We start from the raw sequence: 27,415 nt of genomic DNA on the forward strand, positions 1-27,415 counted from the left end.
ATAAGACTTAATTTTTCTTCAAAAAAAAAAAAAAAAGAATACAGGCTTTAGAATTAGACCCATGTTCAAACCCTAGCTTCAGCAGCTTCTAGCTGTGTGATCTTGGATCAATTACTTCTCTCCTTGAGGCTTTCCTTGTCTATAAGATGGGAATAACAATATATACTTGATGGAGTTAATTTAAAATGTTAATGCATGTGAAGACTTTAGCACAGTGCCTGGATCACAGGAAATGCTCAATAAATAGTGACTGTTATTCTTCCTGCCCTCTTCCTCTTATATGGAGAAAGAGCTTATCAGAGAGGCCACAGATGCTCACCGTAGGATGTGATTCCAGGAATGAAAGGCATTTCCTGTGTATGGGAGAGGATGGCACCAAATTCCCTTCCCTTTCCACCCAGACCTGCTACTAGATTACCTTTCTAGTTCTCTTGGCACCTAGGAGGGACCCTGTAACTAGCCTTCACCAATGGAATATACACAGAAGTAATGGGTCACTTCAAGGCTGACGCAGTTAAGAGCAGGTGTGACCTCTCCACCTTGGTTCGCTTTCCTCGTCTTCCAGCTGGATCATGCCACGTAGCACCTCCATGTTACGGAGGTGGATCCCTATACGGCTACATGAAGCAAAGCCCTCCTCCAACCCATTTAGGACTAAGATACAAACAAGCAACAATTGGTTCATGTGAAGCCACTGAGATCCCACGTAGCTGCTACCTCTTGCCTACCCTAACCACACTATTTTTATTTAATGACCTTCTTGTAATATCCAAGATGATATCTATTCTGCTTATTCTTTAGGTCTAATGGTATAAGTAGCCAGCAGATGTGCTCTCCTAGTGAGAGATTATGTTCCTTGGAGAAAAAGAGCACTGGGAATCGATTCCAGTGGTCTGAGGGATTCCTAAGAAAGAACATGAGATGTGGAAGGAAGTCCCCGTCTCTCCAGCGGCACTGCCTCCCAGGTTCCCCCACTGGGCAAACAGCCCCATGACTAAGGAGAGTTGCTAAGCTTCTACTTAGGTTAGGTTCTGGCAGAATGTCTTCATCTCTAGCTGTTTCTTTTTTTTTTTAATTTTTATTTATTTTTGGCTGCGTTGGGTCTCCGTTGCTGCACGCGGGCTTTCTCTAGTTGCGGTGAGCGGGGGCTACTTTTCGTTGCGGTGCGCAGGCTTCTTATTGCGGTGGCTTCTCTTGTTGCAGAGCACGGGCTCTAGGTGCGCAGGCTTCAATAGTTGTTGCATGAGGGCTCAGTGTTGTGGCTCGCGGGCTCTAGAGCGCAGGCTCAGTAGTTGTGGCACATGGGCTTAGCTGCTCCGCGGCATGTGGGATCTTCCCCGACCAGGGCTCGGGCCCGCGTCCCCTGCCTTGGCAGGCGGATTCTTAACCACTGCGCCACCAGGGAAGCCCCTCTAGCTGTTTCTTGAGAAAACTCAGAACAGCCCAAGGATAGGACTGTCCATGGCTAGATGAGTTGTCATCACAAAATCTAGGTTCCAATGGTAAGTGTACTTTCTGTGTTCTCTTTGCCTCTCTTTTCCCAGAGATGTCTCTCGCACCTAGAAACAGTTTAACCCAATCCCGGCTAAAGCTCTGGTCTGGCTTTGCCCAAACGGTGACCAACACCACTATGGACTTTAATACAGGACCAGTCACTGGAAACACAGGGTCCACTGGAGTTAAATATATTGGAGATTCCATGGCTCCTGGGTCCAAGTCCCTTCCTTTCCCGTGACCAGCTGTGCAGGGGTGAGGAGAGGATCCTAGGAATAAGTGGTGCTCCTCATTAGCTACAGGTGACCACGCCAACTCCCGCCGGTCACCTCCCAATTGTTCACTCCCGTCCTTAAAGAGAACCAGCAAGAGAAGTATCTGCTCACTCCTATAAAATGGCAGACTCCCAGGTGTGCATCTGGGGGCTTCTTTGGCGTGCCCGATGTGCTCGGCTCTTTTCTAATTTATCATCTCCAATGCTCACAGTAACCTTGGAAGAAAGTTATTTCCCCCAGTTTAGAGATGATAAAATTGAGGCTTGGGGTAGTGAAATAGAGTACCATGCTGGGGTTACTTGGCTGTGCTATTCAAACTATCACACATCACACATACTGTACAAAGTACAGTCCGAGCGGAGCAGAAAGTACCTTCCAAACTCCCGGCACCATTTTTGATGTGTCAAAGGATGTGAAGAAAAAGGATACCAGCTCCACCTACCTTACAGTATTAAAGCACTAGAGCACAGCTCAAAGGCACAAAGATACATAAAGTATTTGAAAAGTGTAAAACACTATGTAAATGCAAATTATTCATTAATAGGCTGATTAATTGATTGACAAGGAGTTCGTACAGCATGGAGGCTAAGTGCGTGGGCTCTGGAATCAGGTAGGACTGGGTTTGGTGAAGTTCTGACCTCCCTGAATCTCAGTTTCCTCTTCTGCGAAATAGAGATAAGAATATTTCCCATCTCCTAGGGCACTGTGAAGCTCTAAGGAGTCAGTATATACGAAATGCTTAGTATAATGTCTGACTCACACTGTTATTATTTTTACAGATAACTCTATTAGTCTCAGTTTTTTCTTCTGTGAAATGGAAAAAAATAATTCGACCCATCGCATGGTGCTTTCATAATCTGAAACTCTTTCAAGAATGCAGTATGCCAATTCTGATGATAAATCACCCCCAAACTGAACAGAGGCTGGACACAGCTGGGAAAAGATGTGGCGGCAGAAGACTGGCATCCCTGAGGCCGGCCCTCCCTCCTGCCTCCCCAACCCTGCCTTGCTGCACAGCAACTCAGGTGCTCCAGGCCAGAGGAAGCTGGCCTCCATCGCCCTGGCTCCGAGTTCCAGAGCCTGAGCAGCAGATCTGGCTCCTGCAGCCTCCCAGCACCCTGCCGGGAGAACACAAAGCCAGAAATGGCTCCCCTGGTGCAGGACAGCCCTTCTCCTCCTTGCCCTGCTTCAGCTCCCTGACTTGCCTGAGGAGATGGTGAAATGTGTCTGCTTAGCCTGGCATACTGTGGATCAGCAGTGGGCAGGCTGGTCCTTGAGCCCTGTCTCCATCCAGATTGTCTTGTCTTCTGAATCTCACCCGGTAGCCAACTCCTCTAGAACTCACTGATTTCAACGAATACTTACTGTCTAAGTGTTGTGCCAAGCACTGAACTAGATACTTTCCCATTACAAGCGCAGCCAAATCTCTTCGCTCTCTAAACACCTCTCCCGGGGTATATAACACAATGCCTGTTCACAGCTCTAAGTAAATATGGATTCGGTATCAGTTGTGTCCTGGGTCCTGTGCTAGTGGCTGGGTATATGGAGACAAACAAGACAAAGCCCTCTGGCCAGATATATACATTCACGCACTAACTGATAGGTTCCGGAATTGCTCTTCTACTGACATTTCTATTCATCAACCTAATGGTTTATGTATTTAACAGTAGTTGTCAGAGCTGGTTAGCCACGGTCTAGCTTCTTTAGCCTTGGGCGAGTGACCTTCCCTTTGTGAGGTTCTGTCTTCTTATCTGTATAAAGGGGGCAGGGGGTGTCTTGTGATGAACATCAACTGAAACAATGAACGTAAACAGCACAGCACCAACAGCAAGGACACTACGTGATCTGATCCTTCCCAAAGCTGCAGCAGTCCCTTCCTGGGAGAGAGAAATACATAGCATGCATACTGCCACCTTCCTCTCTTGCACCAAGGACAGACATCACTAATGAATCAAAGGATTCTTTGTTACTCATCTCAGACGTAGCCCCAGAAGCCTTCTCAGCACAGTGATTCGGGCACATACTACTAATTGATTGAAGCTGTTGACGTTCTCTATGGAACTTCTTTTTGGCCATCCTGCCCTTACCTCACCCAGTTGCATGGGTCTGTAGTTTAGCTGACACTCTAATGAATATCTCTTTCCTCTCTGAACTTTACTCTTGGGTCTTGAGTGTAACTTCCTTAGAGACTGAACTACATGGGCACAGGCCCAGATGCATGCAGGTGGCGCCCATTATATGTATGTATTGACTGATGTGCCTCTGATCAGCAAATCTGTCTCCCATTCTGCTGACCTGTTGAATGATCTTGGGCAAGTCAGTTCTCATCTCTGGACAATTTTGATATTATTTTCTCATAGGTAGTGCGTTGGTAGAACATAGTGGTTAAAATCTTGACTACTGGGGTCTTACAAGCTTGGGTTTGAATCCTGGAGCCACTTCCTAGCTGTGTGACCTTGGAGAAGTCATATAATCTTTCTGAACTTCAGCTTCCTCATCTGTTAATCGGAGATGAATTAATAGTACCCACCTCAAAAGCTTAAAGGAAATACTGCATGGAAATGGGATACTGTTTTGAGATCCTGACCTACGTGGTTTTTTTCTCCCTGTATTTTCCCCTTTTCTTTTTCACCATTTAAGCAGATCATGGGTTCTCCCCTCCTTGCCTCGGGGGCGGCATGTGTCAGGGCTGAACACAGGAAGAATATGAGAGTGTTTTTAGCTTTTGCTTTTTGGAAAAGTCAAAGCCTTTAGGGGAAGATGATTTACGGACTTAAGGAGAGGGTCCTGAAGAAACACAAAGGAATAAAGATTTCTCCAGAGCAGAGATTCCCTCTGCTGAGGAGTGGAGAGGAGAGGGGAGGGGAGGGGAGGGGAGGGGAGGGGAAGGGAGAGGAGAAAGGAGGGGAGGGGAGGGGAAGGGAGAGGAGAGGGGAGGAGGGAGAGGTCTGTAAGACCAGAAAAGTCCCATGTGGGCAGAAATGATGGGTGTCTCCATGGTAATATGTGTGAATTGGTGGTCAAGCTGGGCAACCTTGGGCAAGTAAAATAACCTCTCTGGACCCGTGTTCTTACAATGTAAAGCTGTTTTTAATCACCCTACAAGTTTAGTGCAAGGAAATGGGACGTCCTTGTGCTTAACAAATATCTATTCTCCCATGCCCTTCCTCAACACCAATGATTCCACTTGTGATCCTCTGCATTGCCATGTTTGGGTTTAGCTCTGGGCAAGAAAACACATGGTTAACTACCAATATCTCTTGTGTCCTTGTCTTGAAGGGTTGTCCCTCTTCATGGACAGTTCGATAATCCTCTTGTTGGGAAGAGCACTTCTGGCATGAAAGGCACTTCCCACTGGCGGACTCTCCTTCTGAGTAATTGCCCCATGTGAACAAGGACCATCACTACCCCCAGGCAACCCCTCACCCAGCCCCAAGAGGTCAGCCTCACTGCTGGGCAGTCCCTTCCCTCTCTGCTGGAGCCCAATCTTTGGGTAAGTTTCCACTGAAGTGATCATCTAGAAACTTGAAAGCAGGAGAACAGCTAGGCCTCACCAGTGACATTCCCCATATCTTGCCTATGGGGAAGAAAGAGCTGGGTGAGAGAGAAGACTGTGGCAGCAAGTACATCTGGGTTATAACCCTAACTCTGACCCTTGGAAGGTGGTAACCTTGGCCAAGTTGCTTAAAGCCTCTAAGTCTCATTTCCATCATCAACAAGATGGGGACAATGCTATCTATTGCATAGGATTGGGGGGTGAATTCAGTGAAGTGACATCTACAAATGGCTTAGCATAGAGCTTAGTTTATAAGCAGGCAATATCTAAAATTGCACGGCATTACAACTAACTCGCTGATCTTTGGCCAGTTGCTTTACCTGTTCAGACTTTAACTCTCTTTTCAATAAAATTAACTCCTGCCATGCTTGCTAATTGCTAGTTATTAATAGACATGTCTCTCCTACTAGAATGTAAGCAACTTGAGATATCTTTATTCATTTCTATACTTTGCATATATTAGAAGCTCAGTGCTGGGTGAAGGTATGAATGGATAATCAGAAGGGATTTCAGATGTGAAATCCCCTTGCACAAGTTTTAACAAAGGATCATAGCAATTGTGATTCTTTGTTTCTGACAAGAATGAATAAGTACAATCATTTAAATCTCAATAGCAAAAGGCCTCAGAGAAAAACCAACAAACCTAAAGTGCCTAAATTCCTTGGCACTACAATGTTTTAGGTGTCTTACAAAGAACTAAGATTGGGAGAACAAGTTCAACCAGGCTTTATGCCTGTAAGGTCTTAGAAAATAAATGATCTGAGCTGCCATTTCTTATCATCTGTTAAATGAAATTAATAAACCTTACTTTACCATAAATATAGGGAAATGGTAAAGAAAGGCACAAAGTAGATGCTCAATAAATGTTGGTTGGTTGGTTGATTGATTGGTTCGTTGAATGAATGGATGGATGGATGGGAGAAGAAAATAGTTGGAAAAAGGATGAAGGAACAAATAGCTGGAGAATAGATGAAGGGATGGATGAAATAATGAATAAATGAATGGTTCCTTGATCAATGGATGGATGTAGGGTAGATGGATGGATGGATGGATGAGTGACTATGTAGTGGATGGATAAATAAATGAATGGAGGAATAGATGAGTTAATGGATGGATGGGTGGATGTGTCGGTCAAGTTCGTAGCAAGCGTAAGGTACCGTGCCTATGAAGAATGACCATGACTGCATAATAGATGCACCTAAACGGGTCAGCTTGGGGTAGGTGTTGCAATTAGAAGCCCCAAATTTCTCACTCGAGAAACACTCATTCTCCTTGTTTCTCTCCCTCCCTTCCCTGGGGAAACTTGCTTCCAGGAAAGCTGCTCATAAATGTAGCATCAAACTCCTTCAGTGAGTTTGTTCACCCGAAAGTAAAACTGGGCAGTACTAGTGGACATATGTCTTGAACTATGTTCTCTCTCACACGTCACTGTGGCACCGGGATGGAGCAATGTAAACAGCTTGTCAAGAACTTCCTTGTTTCCCTACGGTGCTCCTCATTTTTCTGATCTCTCCTTCCCACAGCAGGAGATTGGCAGAGCAGGCATTCCCAACAAGAGCTAGTGAGAGTTACCAACACAGTATTCAAATCGCATCTCCGACATCACCTAGCTGTGTGAGCTTAGACAGGTTACTTTCCTTTCTGACCCGTAACTGTCCCATCTACAAAAGGGAAATTGTCATAATATCTAACTACCTTGAAGAATGGTTCAGTGGATTAAGTGATATACTGCAGATAAAGCATTTTGCTCAGGCATATAGTAAGTACTCAGAAACTATGATTAGGAACTATTATTAAAACTTTGATAGGTGCAGAAGTTGAAACACTGACATTCATGAGGTCACTGAGGCAGAGAAGTAAACCCTGGGAGTCAGGAGACCTGGGTTCTGATTCACTATTTGACTTTGGGCAGGTAAGTACCTTTTCCTCTCTGAGGCTTTCTTTCTCTACCTGTATAATAGGGAATGGAACCCATGAGCTCGGAGATTTAGGGGTATAATTGCAGTGTCTTTTTGCCCTCCCCCCTACCAAACTGATTCTCTTTTGAATATGAGCCTTAATGTCCAAGGGCAATCATTCCTAATAGGTAAAACCAGGAATCAGCAATTATTCAAGTTAGAGACTTTTGTCACCCTGATACAGATGACACTCAGGGTAGCAAAGTGACTTGCTCAAAATCACACAGCTAATAGATGGTGGGATAGGATTCAAACCCAAGCTTATCAACCACAGAGCCAGAACTCATCCTTTGCAACACCTTTCCCTTGGCATGTGTCATAGCCGTGTTTGCTTGGTGAATGGGAGGTGATGCCTTCCTCAGGGCTGGATGAGCAGGGTGGATGGAGGAGTATGCTGAGCGCCCAGAAGTTCCACGGAGAGGGAAGGCAACAGGGTCTTTTGGACCAGAGTGGGGACAGCAAACATCAGCTGGCTCTGATGGCACCTAGCCCAAGCGACAAGATGGAAAACGTCAAAAACATCTAGGAGCACTTAGACCACAGTCCCCAGTTCCTGCATTCAAACTACCACTGGGGATAGTTTGAGAGTTGATTTGCTAAAGGGCCATAAATGCTATAGGTCCGGGATGGAACAGCCAGTGTTTTGGGGTGTGGATGAGTACAGGCAGTGGATGGCAATCATATTAGCTCTTTTTCTCTTCCCTGGAACCCACTGATGCTCGACAAGGAACCCACTGTCTCTGGCATTAATTGCTTGTGAGGCCTTAGGCAAGTTACTTAACTATTCTGGGCTGGATTCCTTCCATAAAAGGAAGTTAGGGTGGGTGGGATGAAAAGACTCTTAAGGCCACCCCTAACTCTCCTAGTGGCAAGATGTCCTTTCTTGGGGGAGTGGGGTGGTCACACATAACCTCTCCCATGGAAGGAAGGAAGGTTTCCAGACTCATGCTCCTCCCACTGTAGTTTGGGGCCTGTTTCCCCTCAATCAGGCCCCTGCAATGATGGGGTACATTTCTTCCTAAGGCTCCTGAGCTCTGAGTCCCCCTTGCTGTTTTGGGGTCCTACTCCAATGTCTCCCTCCTCCCTTGGCCATTAAAAGGGATGTCACTCTAAGGGATGTCTCCACTTAGGAAAAGGAGCATACACAGGGGGCAGCTGTATGAGGCGTGAGGTTGGTACACTTAGTGTAGAGAAAGAAGGGGGGCTTTAATGGGGGTAACACTGGCAATGCAGGCTGGTCAATGACCGGAGGTGGTCATACCTTTCCTCCCCTTGCCTGGTGGATCCATGCTCAGTGCACAAGCTCCTGGGGTCACACATTGTGTCTGCAGTGGGATGGGGTCACTGAACTTGGAGTCAAGAGACCTGGGGTTTATTCTGGGTCTTTATAAGACCTTGAGCCTCAGTTTCTTCTTCTGCAAAATGGACACAAAACTGGCACTTAACTGTTGTGAGAATCAAATGAGATCAACAGTAACAGTTAAACCACCACCACCACCATCACCACAATAATGTATCACGATTTCATGGTGTGACTTTTGGCAAGTCATTTCATATCTCTGAGCCTCATTTGTCCTATTTGTAAAATGGCAATACATTAATTTTTCTGCCTTCTTCTCCAAGGAACTCTGAGCAGTGTGGTGTCTTAGAACTGGGTGGCAGGTGGCCCGTATGTCAGCTATACCTCGGGCATTAACATTCTGATGCTCCACAAAGTGCCCTGGGTACTCTCTGTGCCCCTGTCTCCCCATCTATAAAATAAAGAGGCTGTATTCGAGTCCCTCAAATGTCCCCTCTGGCCCTCCCGTCCTGACTGCTGACTAAATGCCACAGTGAGCTGACACTGGCATTAAAGGAGCTGATCACTGGGATGTGCTATTGTGGTGATGGTTTCCTGCTAGAAAAAACTGTCCACACGGTAAAGAGTTGCTCCGAGCCTACCTACCCTCTATGGGAGTGGGCTGGGCCCCAGAATCACCTGCCACTTGGCCTTGGAAGGGAGGCTGGACAGGGCGGCTGGCCAAAGAAAAGCCTCCTTAGTGGCTGAAAGCTCTGAAATATGATCCCAGGAACAGCCAGGCTGAGTACAGATGGACATCTCATCAGGATCCCCAGACCAGGCTTTGGGCAGCATATGCCACAAGAGGTCTTCATGGGGCACGATGCCATATCTTACAGCAAGGGGTCAGGGGCAAGAGAGAGCAGTGTCTGATCTCCCGATCACAGCAGGGAAGCTCACACACAAACCCTGATGTTGGGCAAACACCACTTCACCGAACCCAGAGCTCACCCAGGCTGACTCAGGCTACGTAAGGGCCTTGGACAAATCCCCTTTTGTGGGTCTCAGTCTCCCTATCTGCAAAATGAGGAGCCGAGGGCTTCCCTGGTGGCACAGTGGTTGAGAGTCCGCCTGCCGATGCAGGGGACACGAGTTCGTGCCCCAGTCCAGGAAGATCCCACATGCCGCGGAGCGGCTGGGCCCGTGAGCCATGGCCACTGAGCCTGCGCGTCCGAAGCCTGTGCTCCACAGCGGGAGAGGCCACAACAGTGAGAGGCCCGCGTACCGCAAAAAAAAAAAAAAAAAAAAAAATGAGGAGCCGAGCTACATGAGCAGGCCCTAGAGACCTTTTGACCTCTTATCTCTCTCAGTAAGAAGTTTCGAGAATGAAGCCCTCATGTAAGTGTATTTATAAATTATATCTGTACAGTTGTTCCGATACATTATGAATATTATAAAACATATCTTTCCGTCCTCCACATGTAAAATGAGGAGACTGGATAATCTCCTAAAGGTCCCTTTAGCTCTCAAATTCTGACGATGTATGTCTGTAGGTCTCTAAGTTTCCTCATCTGTACCATGCACTTACATCTGCATACCCTCAATCATTCATTCAACAAACATCTAAAGAAAATGGGCCAACCACGGGCCACTGTTCTAGGTGCTGAGATACAGCAAGGAATGAGACAGACATGGTATCCACCCTCAGTAGTTCAAAGAGTTCTCCTGTGAATCACAGGAAACACTGCTGTTTTTGAATATTGGAAATTCCATGTGGTTCAGACTATTAGGCCTAAGAATGATTTGATGAGGTGAAATTGCTACAATTCATGCATTCAACCAACATTTGCTTGGCCCCCTGCTATGTATCAAGTGAAAGAGGTAAACCAACGAGCAAATTGACACAGTCTGCATCCTCATGATGCTTTCGGTCTATTAGAAGAGGTACGCTTTAACCAATGATCCTGTAAGTCAGTGTAAAATTACAAATGTGTTGAGAACCAAGAGAGGTACTACAGTGATGAGAAAGTCTGTAATGCCAGGCGTGACCTAGTCTAGAGCACTGTGGGAGGATTCCCTAAGGAGATGACATTTGAGTTGAGATCTGAAAGCGGAGTAGGTATAAATTAGACACCAAGGGAGAGGGACAGCTTTCTTGGCATCATGTGCAAAGGCCTGGCGGCAGGAAAGGCATGGAAAATTTGAGTGGCTAAAAGGAGGAACGGGATGCAGCTGGAGCAGACGGAGAGAGGAGCAGCATTTTAGAAATGATCTTGGGGGCTTCCCTGGTGGCGCAGTGGTTGAGAGTCCGCCTGCTGGTGCAGGAAACGCGGGTTCGTGCCCTGGTCCGGGAAGATCCCACATGCCGCGGAGCAGCTGGGCCTGTGAGCCATGGCCGCTGAGCCCTGCGCGTCCAGAGCCTGTGCTCAACGGGAGAGGCCACAACAGTGAGAGGCCCCCATACCGCAAAAAAAAAAAAAAAAAAGTTAGAAATGATCTTGGGGGAGGTAGCCAGGGGCTGTACCACGGCAGGGAGTCGCCAAGGCCTAAAGTTCTGCAAACCAAAGGACAGTGATGCAGGGCTTTAGATGAGGGTAAGGAGGGTGTATATGGTCTGAATTACTTTTCAAAGAGGTTCTTCTAGCTCGACATGGAGATGGGTAAGAAGGGTAAGGACAGAGGAAGACAGTGTTACTGACAGTGGTGTGAGATGGGATTATAACAGTGGCAATTGCCTAAGCTGACTGGACGTAAACTAAGATGATTAAAACAACACAAAAACACCCATGACCTTAAAATCCAAACCACAGTGACAGGATGTACAGCAGGTAGAGAAGAAAGTACTTGCCACTGAGCAGACCTGATTTCAGGTCCTGGTTTCATACTTACAAACTATGTGACCTTGGACAAGCCACACTTCACCTCTCTGGTCTCAGCTTTTCCTTTTCAGCAAAGTGTACTAGACTATAAACTTCTCAGTTAAGAGCTCTGGGTTTTTATTCCAATTATGACTCACCAGCCATGTTCCCATGAGCAGGTCACTTCTACCCTCTGAGCCTCAGTTTCCTCATCTGTAAAATTGGGTCTTAAAAATACCTCTCTCCTAAAGTTACTGTGAGGATGGAATCAGACAACAGATGAAACGTGTTTAGCACAGGGCTGGCACATAATAACGTAAGGAGCTCAGCACACACATTCCTACCGTGAGCGAGCGCACACACACACTATGAATACACACGTGTCAGGCCCAGATGGAACCTCTCTTCCCGTAGGAGTGGTAACTGTCTTGTAAAATTCCAGCTCACTTGCCTAAGCTTAACTTTTAATGAAGCCAGAGAATAGTGATCCGCTGGTGTTTCTGCTCAGGGAACCTGTCAGCGGAATGTAAGCCCAGGGAATTCGGCAACTAAGGGATTCTCCTGATGAGAAACATTTGCGTCCAGAGGATCTTAATATTTGTTTGCAACAGACACATGCAGACGTGAATTACTTAATGACTGTTTTAGGGTTCGGCATTGTTCCTGGATTTGGTTTGGCTTTGTCTCTATGACATCTTAATTCTGTGTTTTATTTCTCGGAGCTCTACATACAGGCTGTGGCATATGGGAGATCCCTCAGCAAAATCTCCAATGGAGATGGGGGAGGGAAGGGGAGAGAGAGAGAGAGAGAGAGAGAGAGAGAGGGAGGGAGGGAGGGAGGGTGAGAAAGCGCACGAGCACAGACTGTAGCTTCAAGGGTGTGTGGCAAAGGGGGCTGTGAGGTGAGAGGGATAGTATAGATTTGCACCCATGGATATGAGAGATACACCAAACCCTCACCGTCGTGGGAACAAGATTTGCCACTGCTATTTGGAAGTCTAAACAGTGTCTTTTTCAATTTCCTAATCTGATTGATCACAATCAGAGCGATGTGTAAATTTCATGTTTGTCCATAATGCATGGAGGGGCCCAGCTAAGCTTCTGACTCTGCCGTTCAAAGTCATCCCTGGTTGCACTAGAGTTGGGAGAGAGGAGCCAAGAGAAGCAGATCAGACCAGGAACCCAGACTGAGAGGGCAGGAGCGCCCCTGTGACCCTCTCCATCCACCCAGCCTAGGAGCTGAGGACCTGGGAAGTCCTTAGATGTCTTACAAGGCCCTGCTTTATCTGTTTCCTGCCTACGTCTAGGGAGTCAGTTCCTGTCAGTCTCCCCCTCACCCGTTCTGCTCCAGCCACACTGACTTCCTTGCTATTTCTCAAATACATCAAGCATGCTTCCACCTCAGGGCCTTTGCACATGCTGTTCCCTCAAACACTTTCCCCCCAGTAATCCTCATGGCTGGCTCCCTCCCTTCTCCAGGTCCCTGGCCACTCCATCCAACAAAGCCATCCCTGCCCTCACCCTCTAGCCTTTTGCTCACCTTCATTCTTTTTTAAAGCACTTACTACCACCTGACCTTATATTATTTGTTTGTTTCTTCAGTTATTATTTTTCTCCCCCATGAGAGCAGGGGCTTCAGGCTGTTCACTGTTCCAAGCAGGAGCTCAAGAAAATTGTTGAATGAATGAAGTACAGCTTTGGTTTTTAGCCACAGGCAGCTGCTGCTTCTTTGTACATTCATTCCCTGGTGGTTTATTTTCTCTTTGACATGTATGGGCTCACTCTGCTCCCCCCAGCGTCGGTGGCTGCTTGAGGGATGCAGACTGGATTTTGTTTTAGCCAGAGCTGGACCATGAAGGACAAGAAACCTAACAGCCCATGCCCGAGTGTATATCCTTAAGCCACTGACAGGGGAGTTGGGAGATTTATATTCTAAGGGCAGTTCCTTTCCATAGCCTCCCTTCATTAGCACTGACTGGGATCCCCCACAGATAACGCCCCCTCCAGAGTTTAACCTGCTTTTTCTTCTGGGAAAGGAAAGCTCTTTCTTGAGACTCTACAGGGAATAAAGGCTGTATTCGTTCTGATCATTCCTTGCATTTGTAGGTAAAACTGATGAAGAAAAAGAATCATTCCCATTTTACAGATGAGATAACTAAGGATTACTGTATAATAAGCAAGGGACTCTGTCCCTGAGGGTCTCTTCTTCCTCTGGTTTTCCACATCCCCCTTTCTTTATTCCTACCTACATTTATAGTACTTAAGATGATCTGCCTCAGTCATACACACTCCTGTCTATGTCTCCCTTTGCTGCTAAATTCCGAGGCCCTCAAATGGAAAGATTGCATTTCATTCATCTTTTCCTCCCTGATGGGCCTGACACGTAGTAACAATAAAAACGATCATTTATTATTAATAGTAAGAGCTAACACTGGTGGAGCCCTCACTGTGTGCCAAACAGTGTTTTCCATGTATTAGTGCATTCAGTCCTCCCAACAGCTCTTGGAGGTGGCTGCTATTATTAGTCCCATTTTATGGATGAGGAAACTGATATTGAGAAGGTCAAGTTGCTTGCCGAAAGCCATGGAGCCAGTGAGCGTCTGTAAACAGTAAAAGGAAACATTTCCTGCGATTAGTTTGTCTTCAGGTCCTGTCGGATTTTTAAAACAGCTCTGTACAAATCTCCAGTGGCTCTTTTTGGCAACTGTAGTGAGAATTATCTCACTGCAACTCCGTGAGATGAATATTTCACCGATGGGGAAACTGAAGCGTAGAGAGGTGAAGTGACTAACAGATTGCAGAGCCAGGAAGTAGCCCAGCAGAATGTCAGCCTGGGTCCATCTGACTTCAGAGCCCAAGCTCTTCACCTTTCTACCTCTGCCACCCCAGAAATATTCTCTCGCACCTCAGAGAAAATCTTACTAACAAGCAATTACAGAACTCCAGTTTTGTTAAGCCCCTGCGAACTCTTCCACCTTGCAGGAAGGTTAAGTCCAGCCACTCTGAAAGAAAAGATATTTTAAAAAATGCACTGTGCCCCTGTGGGATGACTGAGGTGCCATGGAGCAGAAGGCACCTGACCCAGGCTTCCATCCTCATTTATAGGAGTTAGGCTTTTAGGGACGTGGCCCCATTTTGGTGGCCTGGATTCGGGGTGGAGTTAACGGAGACTGACACGGGCCTGGAAAGCACTTCCAAGTGACATTAAGTTCAACCTCCTGCCCCCGGACAAGCCGACATGTTCACTCACCCAGCCACACAGACATCTATATCTAGAGAGCTTCATTCTGACACTAGTGACAGATCAAATCTATTTGCAGTGTGTGTGTGTGTCTCCCAGTCTCCCGGGTTGCACTGATCAGCATCCTCAGATTGTCAGGACCGGGGTGGGGCTGGGAGAGGGCTAATCTGATGCTGGATTTGGACCAGGTGTACTCATTCAATTAATGCATCCAACTTTCACTGAACATCTACCGCAGCTCGGGTCTCTAATAAGACAGCACAGTTGCCAAGAGAACACGGCAGCGTCAGAAACGATCCCCTCATTGACCCTGTACACCATTCAACCAATTTCACCTTTCAGAAGGAGAAAGGTTTGACCCAAACAGTAACACTCCCTTTCCAGAGAAAATGTTCATTCATCGCCAGGGCAAGCATTTTCCCTGACCCTCATCTCTTGGCTCTTAACCACAGGACGTCGCCTCCCAACAGCCCCTCCCTCTGCTCCCAGAGACAGAGTCAGCGCAAATGTGCTAACTGATCTCTTGGCACGAGGGGGAGACTTGGATTAAGTGGTTCAGAGGCATTTTCCTGGCCTTACCATTTGGCCATCTTTCCCTTTATGCAGTAAAATCTCCAATAGTTTGGAATTTATGATCCTTTAGACAGGGACTGGGCTGAAGTCTGCTTCTGGACTATTCTGCATGGAAAGGATTTTCGAAGAAAATTAATAGCTTGCCCAAAGAATGGTAAAGGCAATGCAGAGTCTACTTAAGGGGGCCACCTCTCTAGCCCTTCACAAACACTCCTGTATCTACAAACAACTGATATACTAATTACAAATGATAGTTACGTGTTCATTAAGTCCTCAACTACTCTTTGTTGATCTGAATATTACAGTTTGAGTTGGCCTCCAACACTAGGTTTCCCATGTTGAGCCTAAACTTCTCAGGTGAAAACTTTTCTGGACTAAGCAATTAAAAAAGAGAATTACTGGGCTTCCCTGGTGGCACAGTGGTTGAGAATCCGCCTGCTGATTCAGGGGACACGGGTTCGTGCCCTGGTCCGGGAAGATCCCACATGCCGCGGAGCGGCTGGGCCCGTGAGCCATGGCTGCTGAGCCTGCGTGTCCGGAGCCTGTGCTCCGCAACAGGAGAAGCCGCAACAGTGAGAGGCCCGCGTACAGCAAAAAAAAAAAAAAAAAGAGAGAGAGAACTACTTAATGCCAGGAAAACAACTATACTTCTTTGGCAGGAACAAAAGAGGGGGTCTCGCACACTCCAAGTATCTTATTGATTCATGCTGGCTCTCTTCCAGCTGGTACAGGGTGAGGTTTGCCTCGGATAGTTCCCATTAGAGCTTCCATCCTGGAATAACCACCCCCAGGCAACCCTCTTCAGTCTTGATATGAACTACAAATTATAGTCACTCTAGAGTTGATGGGCTAGGGATTAAAACTATGGTTTTCAAGGAATTTGAGCCTTGGCTAGACTGGCAGTGCTTGGTCATCCCTATACAAAACAGAACAATATTCCATAAGGACGTTGTACCAACCCATTCTGAATCCAGACAATTCTTCACCAACCCTCCACCCCCTAACTGAAAGCATCAGATCACAAAGCAGCTAACCTTCCCTCAGGGAAGGAAATATAGGAACTTAGGGAGGAAAATATGGGCCTGCTCTCATCCCACCCACCCCACCTCAGTCCTGTCACCTGTCAGGAGCTGAAATCTCAGTTTTTAGGGTCAGCATTATTAGGGTGAGAAATGGGTAAGCTGGGAAAACACAATACTGGAAGGAACTGTAGATTTCCTTTGGCCATTGTAGCTCTGAGCTGTTTGTTTTAGAGGCAGTGTGTATTAAACAATCACTCTGTCCCTCGCACTGTGGGAAGTGCTTTACCTGACTCAGTCCTCCTAACTCACTGCCTGAGACAGCTACGATTATTGTTTCTATTTTCAAGCTGACAAAACAGGCTCAGCAAGGTAGAGCCACTTGCCTAAGGCACTCCGCTAAACAGTAGAACCAGGTATTGGGGTTCTGAGCCCTTAAGCACCGCCTCCCAAACTGCTACACCGTTCCGACATTTGAGTCAGACATCTGCTCGCAACTTGATACATTTTAAAGATATTGCCTCATCAAGTATGCCTCACAGAGGGGGAGAGGGAGGGACCAGGGGATGCTTTGCTTGGAGTAAGGTTGTATGATGTATGCATATTGCTATGAAATCAACGAACTGAATGTAAGCTTCTATCCTGGTACTAAATTATCTTCAGAAACAGACTTAAAATATCCTGGGGAAGTTCACTCAGGGGGTAGTAGCCCTCATCCAGAAACAAATATTAAGTGTGTAACCAACAGGACTGGCTGGTGGTTCACCCTCCCCCTCCCCCATCTCCCTGTAGACAGCTACTTGGGCAGATCCACTGACTGTGAGCTGGGCCTCATTCATGGAACTAGACAACATTTCTGATGAGACCAAGTCCCCAGACTGCCTGTAGAGGAAGCTGCTGGGGCCCAGCTGATGCTAAGCTCATGCCTCTGTCCCTTTCCTTCCTAAGAACTCGGCTTTAGAAACATGGTACTTTCACCCTTAAGTAAAGCATAGAACCTTAAAAAGGAGGTAGAAATTGACCATCGCTGGATGTGGCTGGCGTGCATGAAAATGTGGATCTTTCAGGCTTTACAGCCAGTCTGTTAAAAGACAACTCCAACCCAGCCCCTCCTGAAGACTTAAACACAAACTGGAATCTATGCTACAGAGAGGCCACGCCTGTTACAGAAGTATTAAAGAGGATCCTTTCAGCACGACATAAATTAGGGACTAAATGCTCAGACTTTCACCTCGGGAGTGGTTTTCAGGGGGAAGGAGACTCAGGACGTTAAAAGACACCAGGAGTGAAGTGATGCCTGGGTGGGGACGGTTGGCTATTAGGGTGGCTATTATAAGAGTCTCATATGGATTAAATCAGGATTTGCACAAAGCTGCAGAAGCAGGCGGGGTGGGAGACCTTGTGAGCAATTCCTATGACTGAGAGTATGACCAGGAAAAAAGGCATGACAGTAACAGACTGACAGGCAAAAGGTGAAGTTACCAAGCCAGGTGGCCATCAGGTATGCTTACCTGAATTAAAATACCACCAGGAATCTGCTCTCCTCTCCCTGCACCCCTGAAATACATGGAATACTCAGGACCAACTGCCACACTTCTAGTTTCCAATGAAATTTCCTCTAGTCCCTTCTACAAGGGCATATTCTTTGGCCAACGCAGCACCTGATTTGCCAACAGGAGGTGCACTCCGAAGGTGGAACGGATGGCAGAAACCCAGGAAGATAAAACCACTGATGTCAAAGCTCTCTACAAAGAACCTCCTTCCAAGCAGAGCAACATCAGCTTTTGGTGGCATTTGGTGTTACTGTTCCCCTTCTCCAGCCTGTGTCAGAGGATGTCCCCTCATCCCAGCCACAAGTACTGGCTGCTGCTGCCGCCGCTTGCAGCCTGCTACATCCTGCTGGCTGGTCATGTTTCTAGTCCAACCATTCCCAACATGGGGTGCCCGTTTTTCTAAAGACCTGTATGAGCCAGGTCTCTATCAGACTATGAAAAGTTCTCCAGTCTGAGTTTGATTCTTAAAATATAACTCCCCCATCGGTCCTCCACCCCACACCCACTGGAAAGTTCAGATGCAGCTGTGCCACAACAGGCATTCTGTCCGAAGCACTTTCCCAGACATGTTTTCAATCTACTCCCTAATGTAGCCTGCCAGGATTAATAAATCCTCCAAGTGGTCTCCCCCTGGTCCACTTCTTTCTTTTTCTCCCACCCAACCACTCATCCAACACCAGCAAAAGAAGAGTTCTCATTCAGCCTTGATTTTCCCTGACGGAGGGCACAGCCTTCTTCCCTTCGTTCTCGAACTCCTCTAAATTGAATGATTTACGAAAACAATTGGGTCTTCTCTGTATTGGAATGCTTCTGTTCCCCCCAACCTCCTCTCAGTTTCACCCCACATCATCTTCTCCCTCTTTCTGCCTTTCTTTCATTTCTTCTCTCGTCCCCCCTCTATCACACTATTTTGATACCACCACCCAAGGATCGGTTCTTATGCCTGAGTTCAAAGCAATCAGATTCTTTTTGAAAAACCAAATAAAACTCTTCTGAGACCATCTTCACGATCTTGGAAGGCTCCTCCCTGACTCTTGAGCTCAGACTCCTGGTTCTGCGTGCTGGAGACCAGATAATTCAGCAGCAGCCGCCGCCAGGAAGGTGTGGAGGAGGGTGCTGTTTAGGGTGTATTTGAGGGAACAGCATATGGGCTTTTGTCAAAACAGTCAGAGCTCACTAGTTTCTGAGCGGAGCATGGAAATGTGCCGCTGCCTCTGAACAAGGCTTGAGCTAGTTCAATCCTCATCTCTTCTTGGACAACACCCCTAACTGCCTCAAATCCACCATTCCTTCACCCCCTGTCCTCGGAGCCCTGGGATACCAAGAAAAGTTTCTCCGTCATCTCCCACCTCCACCGCCCACCCAAAGACAGCAAAACCTTTCAAACAGCAGCTGCCAGGTCAGCCGGTTGAGCGTTGCTCCCCTTAAAGACTCTCCGTCCCTTCCCACCAGCTGCCACCTCGCACAAGCAATTCGTTCTCCCATGTTCCAGTGGGAGATAGAGTAGTGACGGGGAAAGACAGGCGCTCTGGCCCAGCTGCCTGCCTCCACCCCGCAGGGCTCTGGGGCACAGGCCAGAAAGGGGGACCATCAGGGTCTCCCCTCTTAAGCAGGAGGTCATTACCTTGGCAGCGGCTTGCGGGCCGTGATACTGGCGACAATGATGCTCTCGGGACGCGGGGTGGCCACGGCTTTAAAGGTTCCTCGCCAGAACTTCTCAAAAAGCTGTTTCTCTCCTTGTTGCACGCTCGCCATGGCCAACCAAAAGGGCCCGGGGCTCCCGGGCGCTGTCCGAAGTGCTGAAACGAGGCTTCCGAACGGGGGAACACCCGGCCCCGCTCTCTGTCCGTGTGAGGCCCAGAGGGGTGGGGTGGGAGAGACAGGGGTTCAGGGCGGGGGATGGGCGCCTCAGCCCGGGCCGGCAAGGGAGGAAGAAGGCTTGTCCGCCGGTTCTCTCAGCCTTCTGGGTCGGCTCTGGGCTGCGCTCTGAGCTTGCGGAGCCTCCGCGCCCCAGGAAGGGAACGTTGCGCTGGCTTTCTCGGCAGCGCCGGAGAGAAGAGGCGACGGGGTCGTCCGTGTGTGCGTGCGCGTGTGAGCCCCGCAGCGCCCGGGTTTTGTCTCTCTCACAATGTGACGTTGGAAAAGGAGGCCGGTCGCGCGAGCTGCACTTTCCTCCCCCCTCTCCGCCTCTCCTCCGCCCCGCCAACTCCCTCCTCCTCCTCAGCCTCCAGCCGCCATCTGCATAACAAAAGCCCGCAGGTCGAGGGAGGAGAAAGGGCGGGGCGCGCGCCTGTCACCGGGGCCCCGCGGCTACGGAGTTGCAGCGCTGACCCCTGAGAAAAGCACTCGCGGCGCCCCGAACGGAACCGGGCGTGAGCTCCTGCTTCCCAGCCCCCTCGCCTCCCCCTCCGCCGCGGGCCTTCCCCCTACCCTCTCTTGCGTGCTCTCTGGGAGCGCCGCCTCCCTTCCCAACCCCTTCGCGAGTCTTGAAGAAGATCCTCTATCAAGGGAGAAAAAAACTTAAATCTATCCGCCCCCGCCAACCTGCCCCGCCCCTCCGCCACCGCCTCACTTCTGGGAGGGACTGTCTACGGCAGCAAGCGGACGGGGGGCGTCTTCGGAATTCCTCTTTGCGCCTGGGTGCTGCGAGATCCCCACCACCCAGAAAGTGCCGTTTGATGGACCATCCGTCAACAATTCGGCCTCTCGCCATCTGCCGAGCCGGCCCCGCCCGCAGAGGGGTGCAGCGCTGCATCTGTGCACGCGGCTCCAAGGGCTATCTCTTTTGTGCCTCACTGCCAGCCAGTCCAACGTGCTGCTGCCAAATCCATCCACAGGCAAGAGCGCCCACACCCCACCCCACCCCATCCACTCCTGCGGAACTCTGCTGCAGCCACTTTTCCTTAAGGCAGCTTGTCTCGGGAGAGGAGTCCGTTTTGGAAAGGAAAGCTCTGGGGGGTGGGTTTTGAGGGGGACACCGGAGGATTATAGGGGGATACTATTCTGTCTGTCTCCCCATCTGCTACCCCTTCCCAGTCCAGCCCTAATCCCAGAAAGTGGAAGTTCAGAATCACAATAAAACCTAGACACAGAGGGTCTGGGCAGAATTTCTCTCCTTCACGCCCAGGCTTTTCATTAAGGAAAAGAGACACGGGACCCCCCTCAGCCCATCTCTCCCTTGGAGTCCTTTAATCTCAGCAGAGTTGCTACTCCCACTCCCCAGACTTCGCATTCCTGGAAGGAGGCTTCGCCAAGTCTTAAAGGCCTCCCAGCGCCTGGCACTGGGTCTTGGCCACAGTGGGAATAAACTTCTTGCTGATGGTGATAGCGATGGGGACCAAAGGGACCAGGGCACCAATGTGAACTTCCGAAATTCTCTGAAAGGCAACAGGAGGGGAATAGGAGAGAAAGGGGAGGAGGAAGGCAGAGAGAACGCTGGAGTAACCGAGCATCCTTCCAGAAGTGCATCTATATTTGGATTTTTGGGTATTTGGATATTTGCGTGCCTGCATGTGTGAGCGCCTGAGAGCATTGCTCGCTCTTCAGTGACCCCTTCTGGTCAACAACTAGAGATGCATTTGCTGGCTTCTTGATGTGGGTTGCCCTGCCAGCAGGTGGAGGTAAGGGCTGGGGAGCTTGGAGGTAAAGGAAAGTGGAGGCTAGGCCCAGATGTGTTCCCTTCTCTCCCTCCTGCCCCCAATTCCCCACTCTCCGATCACTCTCAGGCACTGTTTCCCACCCTGAAGTTGCTGTCATTTGAAATGCCATTGAGAACTGGCTCTTTAAGCAGCCCGGGATATTTGACACCATCCTTAGTCTGACATTGGCAGTCTGAATTGAGTCACATTCAGGGGAGAGGTAGATGGGATCCTACCTCCACCAGATCAATCAACATTTCCCAGCGTGTTCCTGTTCTAAGTTCTTAGAATGTTGATAAAGTTCCCATTTGCACAATATTGTCTCTTTTGAACCTGAATAGCAGCCAGGTAGGGTGGGAGGGGAAGCTGTTGTTACTGCATTTTAAAGGTGAGAAAGTTGAGGTGTAGGATGGTCAAGTGACTTGCCCAAGGTGATTCTATAAGAGCAGAGGAAGTCTGTACAAAATACAGTTTCTGGTTTTTCGTGGTGGATAGGGGATCTTGGGATAACAGGCACCCCAGGGTGGCACACTGTGAAAACTTGTCAGATACCAAAGGAGCCACATACTGAGAAGCACACAGTGTTTAGATTTCTAAGTTGGGAGTCTTGGGTGATAAATTCAGGGCCTCGAAGCCAGACTGCCTGCCTGTGTTCAAATCTCAGCTCGGCTATTTCCTAATTGTGTGATCTTGGAAGAGTGACTTCACTTGTCTGTGCCTCAGTCTCTTCATCAGTCATATGAAATTCTATAAAAATCAAATACCATGTGTGTAAATGGACTTTAGGTCTGGCTTCTCCAATGCGACTCAAACTCCAGTTCCTCCATCACTTTATCAACGCATAACCTTCTTGTTCTCATTCCCATAGGATATTGCTCTCTGTTTTACCAGGTGCAATCAGTCACCATGCTGAGACCTTACAGTATGCTGGTTAATGAATACAAGCATGTGGCACAATCACTGCCTATCCTCTGTGCTACGCTGGTGTCAGCACTCTTTCTGAGACAAGACCTCAGAATCCTTCTCAACACATTCTTTAGATAGCCACCACTAAGTGGTTGGAGTTGGCATTCCAATTAAAATCAACTTGCTGGCCAAGTCTAGAGAGTACTTCTTTACCTGAATGGCACTGTTCTTTCATTAGAAAAAGGGAGACCAGGGAGAAGGGATTCCAGGATTTGCAAACCCAGGTACTCTACAGCAGGAGCTAAAGAGATTCTTATACGTCCTTCTCTCTGATGATGCAAAAAGGCAGCACCACCAGCTCAGAGAAATAGCTGCCCCTCCTCCTGAGGCAGTTCAAATCCCACCTCACTAACATGTCTGTGTTATTGAGGTAAACCCCTTACTCTCTCTGTCCATAAATTCTCTGAGTATAATATGGCTAATCATTATCCACCATCATCAAGGGACACCAGGGTACTTGACAGTCTGTACCCATTTCCAAAAGTCCAGTGAACAGTGAATGATTCAAATAATTACTGAGATAATGGGAAATATGATAATGAGACCAATTCATCTGTCTTTGTGCCCTTAAACAGGATCATGCTAAACTATTCAAATTACAAGATTCTGTATTTTTTCGTACAGACTTCTAAGGAGAAAAAATGATTCTACTACTCAGGGCTTACTAATCCTCACTTCTTGAAAGTTCTACTTTATGTTTAATCTGAATCCCACCTTCTCTGTTTAATATCCATTTCTCTTCTAGAATATTGATATAAACTGCTCCAAATGTCCTTGGACCAACATGGATAAACCAGGAGTCCTCCTTCCCCGGTTGCACAGTTCCCAAGAGTCTATAAGACAAATACACTCATTGCTGTCTCAGATAATAATAACTGCACTTATCAAGTAAGTGTTACTATGTTCTATGTTCTAGTCACCATTTGTGCTAAACCTTTGATAAACCTTATCTCATTTAGGGCAGAGACCTAAATAGACATTTCTCCAAAGAAGACATCCAGATGGCCAACAGACACAGGAAAAGATGCTCAACGTCGCTAATTATTAGAGAAATGCAAATCAGAACTACAATGAGGTGTCACCTCACACCAATCAGAATGGCCATCATTAAAAAGTCTACAAATAATAAATTCTGGAGACAGTGTGGAGAAAAGGGAATCCTCCTACACTGTTGGTGGGAATGTAAATTGGTGCAGCCACTATGGAAAACATTATGGAGGTTCCTCAAAAAATTAAAAACAGAGTTGCCATATGATCCAGCAATCCCACTCCTGGGCATATATACAGAGAAAACTCTACTTTGAAAAGACACATGCACCCCAATGTTCATAGCAGCACTATTTACAATAGCCAAGACATGGAAACAACCTCAATGTCCATCAACAGATAAATGGATAAAAAAGATGTGGTATATATATATAATGGAATACTACTCAGCCATAAAAAATAATGAAATAATGCCATTTGCAGCAACATGGATGGACCTAGAGATTATCACACTAAGTGAAGCAAGTCAGAAAGAGAAAGACAAATATAATATCACTCATATGTGGAATCTAAAATATGATACAAATGAACTTATTTACAAAACAGAAACAGACTCACAGACATAGAAAACAAACTTATGGTTACCAAAGGGGAAAGGGGGAGAGGGATAGATTAGGAGTTTGAGATTACCAGATACAAACTACTATAAATAAAATAGATAAACAACAAGGTCCTACTGTACAGCAGCACAGGGAACCATATTCAATATCCTGTAATAAACCATAATGGAAGAGAATGAAAAAGACCATATATATATATATATATATATATATATATATATATATATATATAATATTGGGTTGGCCAAAAAGTTTGTTTGGGGTTTTCCATAACATCTTAATTACATCATAAATATAATTTATATATATTATATGTAATCTATATATTATATATATATATAACTGAATTATTGTATATATATATAACTGAATCACTTTGCTGTACACCAGAAACTAACACAATATCGTAAATCAACTATATACTTCAATTTTAAAAAAGCATTATCTCATTTAATCCTTCTCAACAACTCTATGGGAAAGGAACTATCATTGTCTGAATTTTGCAGATTTGGAAACTGAGTTTCAGAGTGGTAAGAGGATTCAGTGTGTGCAAAGACCACATATTGAAAGAGTTGGGTACACACTAAAAAGAGGCTGAAGACCAGAGAACATAGTTATGATGGAAGAATGGAGGAGAAATGGAACAGTTGGTGATGGAGGAATATGCTCCATGCAATGAAATGAGAGCACTGCCATTATTCTGCCCAATTTTAAAAGCCAATGATACTATATCATTATTTATCAAAGTAAGGTTCCTTGGGACCCTGGTGGCACACTCCCCCGCAGAAGGTTTTAGGTGGTACCCAGGCAGATGGAGTGTTAAATAACCTCAGAGTACATGGTCATGTATGATGAGAAAGTATTCCTTTTATGACTTGCCTTCCTAGCTATTAGGTTACCTCCAGAAGTAAATCTCCATATTTTGATTTTCTGAAAATGTCTCAAACACATCTCTTAGGACTTACTTTTCACCAATGAGAAAGTGACTTCAGATTCAGAGGCATGGACAACTAGTATTTAATAATGCTGCTTTGCCTTCATTGTATTTATTTTTATAGTTATCTTCCATTATTGGCATGTGACACTAATTTTTCATTTCTAAAATGTCCTCTTTAAGGAAATTTGTTAGGCAAAGAGGTGATTCACATTTGAATAACTTTTTACTAGAGAAAATTTCAAACATGTTCAAAAGTAAAGACTAGCATAAAGAACTCCTGTGTACCCATTTCTAAGTTCAACAATTATCAACACATAGTTGATGTTTTTAGTCTTACTCTGACCCACTTGCCACACTCCTAAATGATTCTGAAGCAAATCCAAGACACTGTATTATTCCAGTTGTAAATACTGCAGGATGTATCTCTAAATTGCTTTTTTTTTTTTTTAGTATAATGGTGATATCGTTATCACACTAGACAAAATTAACAATAATTCCTTAGTATCATCAAATATCCAGTCAATGTCCACTTTTCCCCAACTGTCTTAAGTGTTTGTTTTTTATTTGTTTGTTTGAATTGGGATACAAATAAGGCTCATTCATTGTGGTTGACTGATGCTTCTCCTTCTGTATCCTTTTCTCTATAAGTTTCCCCCACCACGCACACACATATACATACATGCATTCCATTTCTCCTTCTTCTCTATTTTGATAAGAAACTTGCTTGTTTGTCTAGTGGAATTTCCCATAATCTGTATTTTCCTGATTGCATTGATAGCATTTCTCTGTGCCATCTATTTCCTGTTAAGTGATGGTTAGATCTAGAAGTTTAATCAGATTTAAGTTCAAAAGAAATTCCACCAGAAGGTTAATAATGTATGATTTTTTCTTTTCTTGTGACGCTAGCTGAGACTGAAGATCTTTGCCTAATTTATTAATTTATTAGGGGTTGCAAAAATCGTGCTGTTCTAATCCATCATTTATTTTTATGTATTAGCTGGAATACTTCTATAGAGAAAGATCCCCTCATCAACTATTTGGGAAACTCGAGGCACCATTAGTATAGAAAAGGCAGAATAAATACTTGATCCTTTCCCTTTATTTACTAGTTTAAATAACAATGAGTTGGCGTACTAATATTCTTTGAAAGTACTACTGAATTTTTTTATACTTACAATGAATTCATAGATTTAAATATATTTGATGTGCTTTGTTATTTTTAAAATAAAATTTATTATTATTTTTTATTTTTATTATTTTTTTGGCTGAGTTGGATCTTTGTTGTGGTACGCGGGCTTCTCATCGTGGTGCTTCTCTTGTTGTGGAACTCGGGCTCTAAGTGCAAGGGCTTCAGTAGTTGTGGCTCGCGGGCTTAGTAGTTGTGGTGCCCAGGGCTTAGTTGCTCCACGGCATGTGGGATCTTCCCAGACCAAGGCTCGAACCCGTGTTCCCTGCATTGGCAGGCAGATTCTTAACCACTGCGCCACCAGGGAAGCCCTTAATTGCTACTGTTATCCTTAATAATGCTAAAATTGTTTCACCTCTAGCCAGGAGAGTCTATTCAATTGGTTCCTGAGTCCTGTGAAATGACCCTAGAAGCCCCTGATGACTTTCTTGCCTTCTGCTATGTCCAGATGTTCCAAGCTCAACTTACAAATTTCCTGCCTGCCCCAGACCTGGAATCAGCCATTTCTCCAAACAGCACTGGTTCCTTTTCATGAGTGCCGAGGTTGCTCATCCCTACTAGATTAGTCAGTCATTGTTTCTAGGACCTTTCAATATACAGACCTAGGAAATTTTATTTTAAGACAAAAAAATATATCATGATTTTCTACTGGTATCTCTGGCTCAAATAAGCACTGCAGGTTTTTCTCATAAACCATAAATCTCACATTTGTATTTCCTTTCTGACATGCCAAAAATCCAAGTTTAGTGACACCAACATAATTACTCATTTTCTCTGTCCCACAATACACACGTTTTAGAACAAGCATACTTATACGAACACCTATAATATGATTACTGAAATCAGTTTCAGATCTTGTTTTAACCACTCACTTGGGTGTATATTCAAATTACTGTGTTTTAAAGTCAAGCGGAATAAAATCACATTGAGGTTTATTTATTTACTTTTAAGCTTGATTTTTAGGGATTGCTTTTTAATATAACTTTATTTTTTAATTATATAAAATATTTACAGTGTTCTAAAGTCAAAACTTCCGCAAAGTATATTCGGAGAAGTCTAGACACCCTGTCCTGTCCACCCTCTTTACTCTATCTCCATAGATACTTTAATTTTTTTTATGGTTTATCTTTCCATTTAAAAACTATTCCTCATTCAAAATTATTCCATTTTTCTTAAAGTGTCAAGGCTAAGTAAGAGCACAGGTGAGACACAGATGCTACAGAAATCCTAAAGCAGTATTCAAACTACTACCGTTCAGGACATACTGTATCATCT

At 46.0% G+C, this 27,415-nt stretch overlaps 1 protein-coding gene across 1 annotated transcript in view; it reads right to left on the minus strand.

Annotated features, from left to right (window-relative positions):
* Nucleotides 1-19,561, minus strand: part of SRRM4 (serine/arginine repetitive matrix 4) — a gene marked incomplete at both ends in the record, with an annotated part of 160,418 nt that extends 140,857 nt beyond the window's left edge. Inside the window, one exon of the mRNA XM_082640486.1 lies at nucleotides 19,431-19,561. Within this exon, the coding sequence (XP_082496612.1) occupies nucleotides 19,431-19,561 (131 nt within the window). The remainder of the gene's footprint in view (nucleotides 1-19,430) is intronic.
* Nucleotides 19,562-27,415: the final 7,854 nt, after the last annotated feature.

The sequence above is a fragment of the Mesoplodon mirus genome, assembly GCF_964341445.2.
Source record: "Mesoplodon mirus genome assembly, chromosome: 13".
In the NCBI taxonomy this organism is placed as follows: domain Eukaryota; kingdom Metazoa; phylum Chordata; class Mammalia; order Artiodactyla; family Ziphiidae; genus Mesoplodon; species Mesoplodon mirus.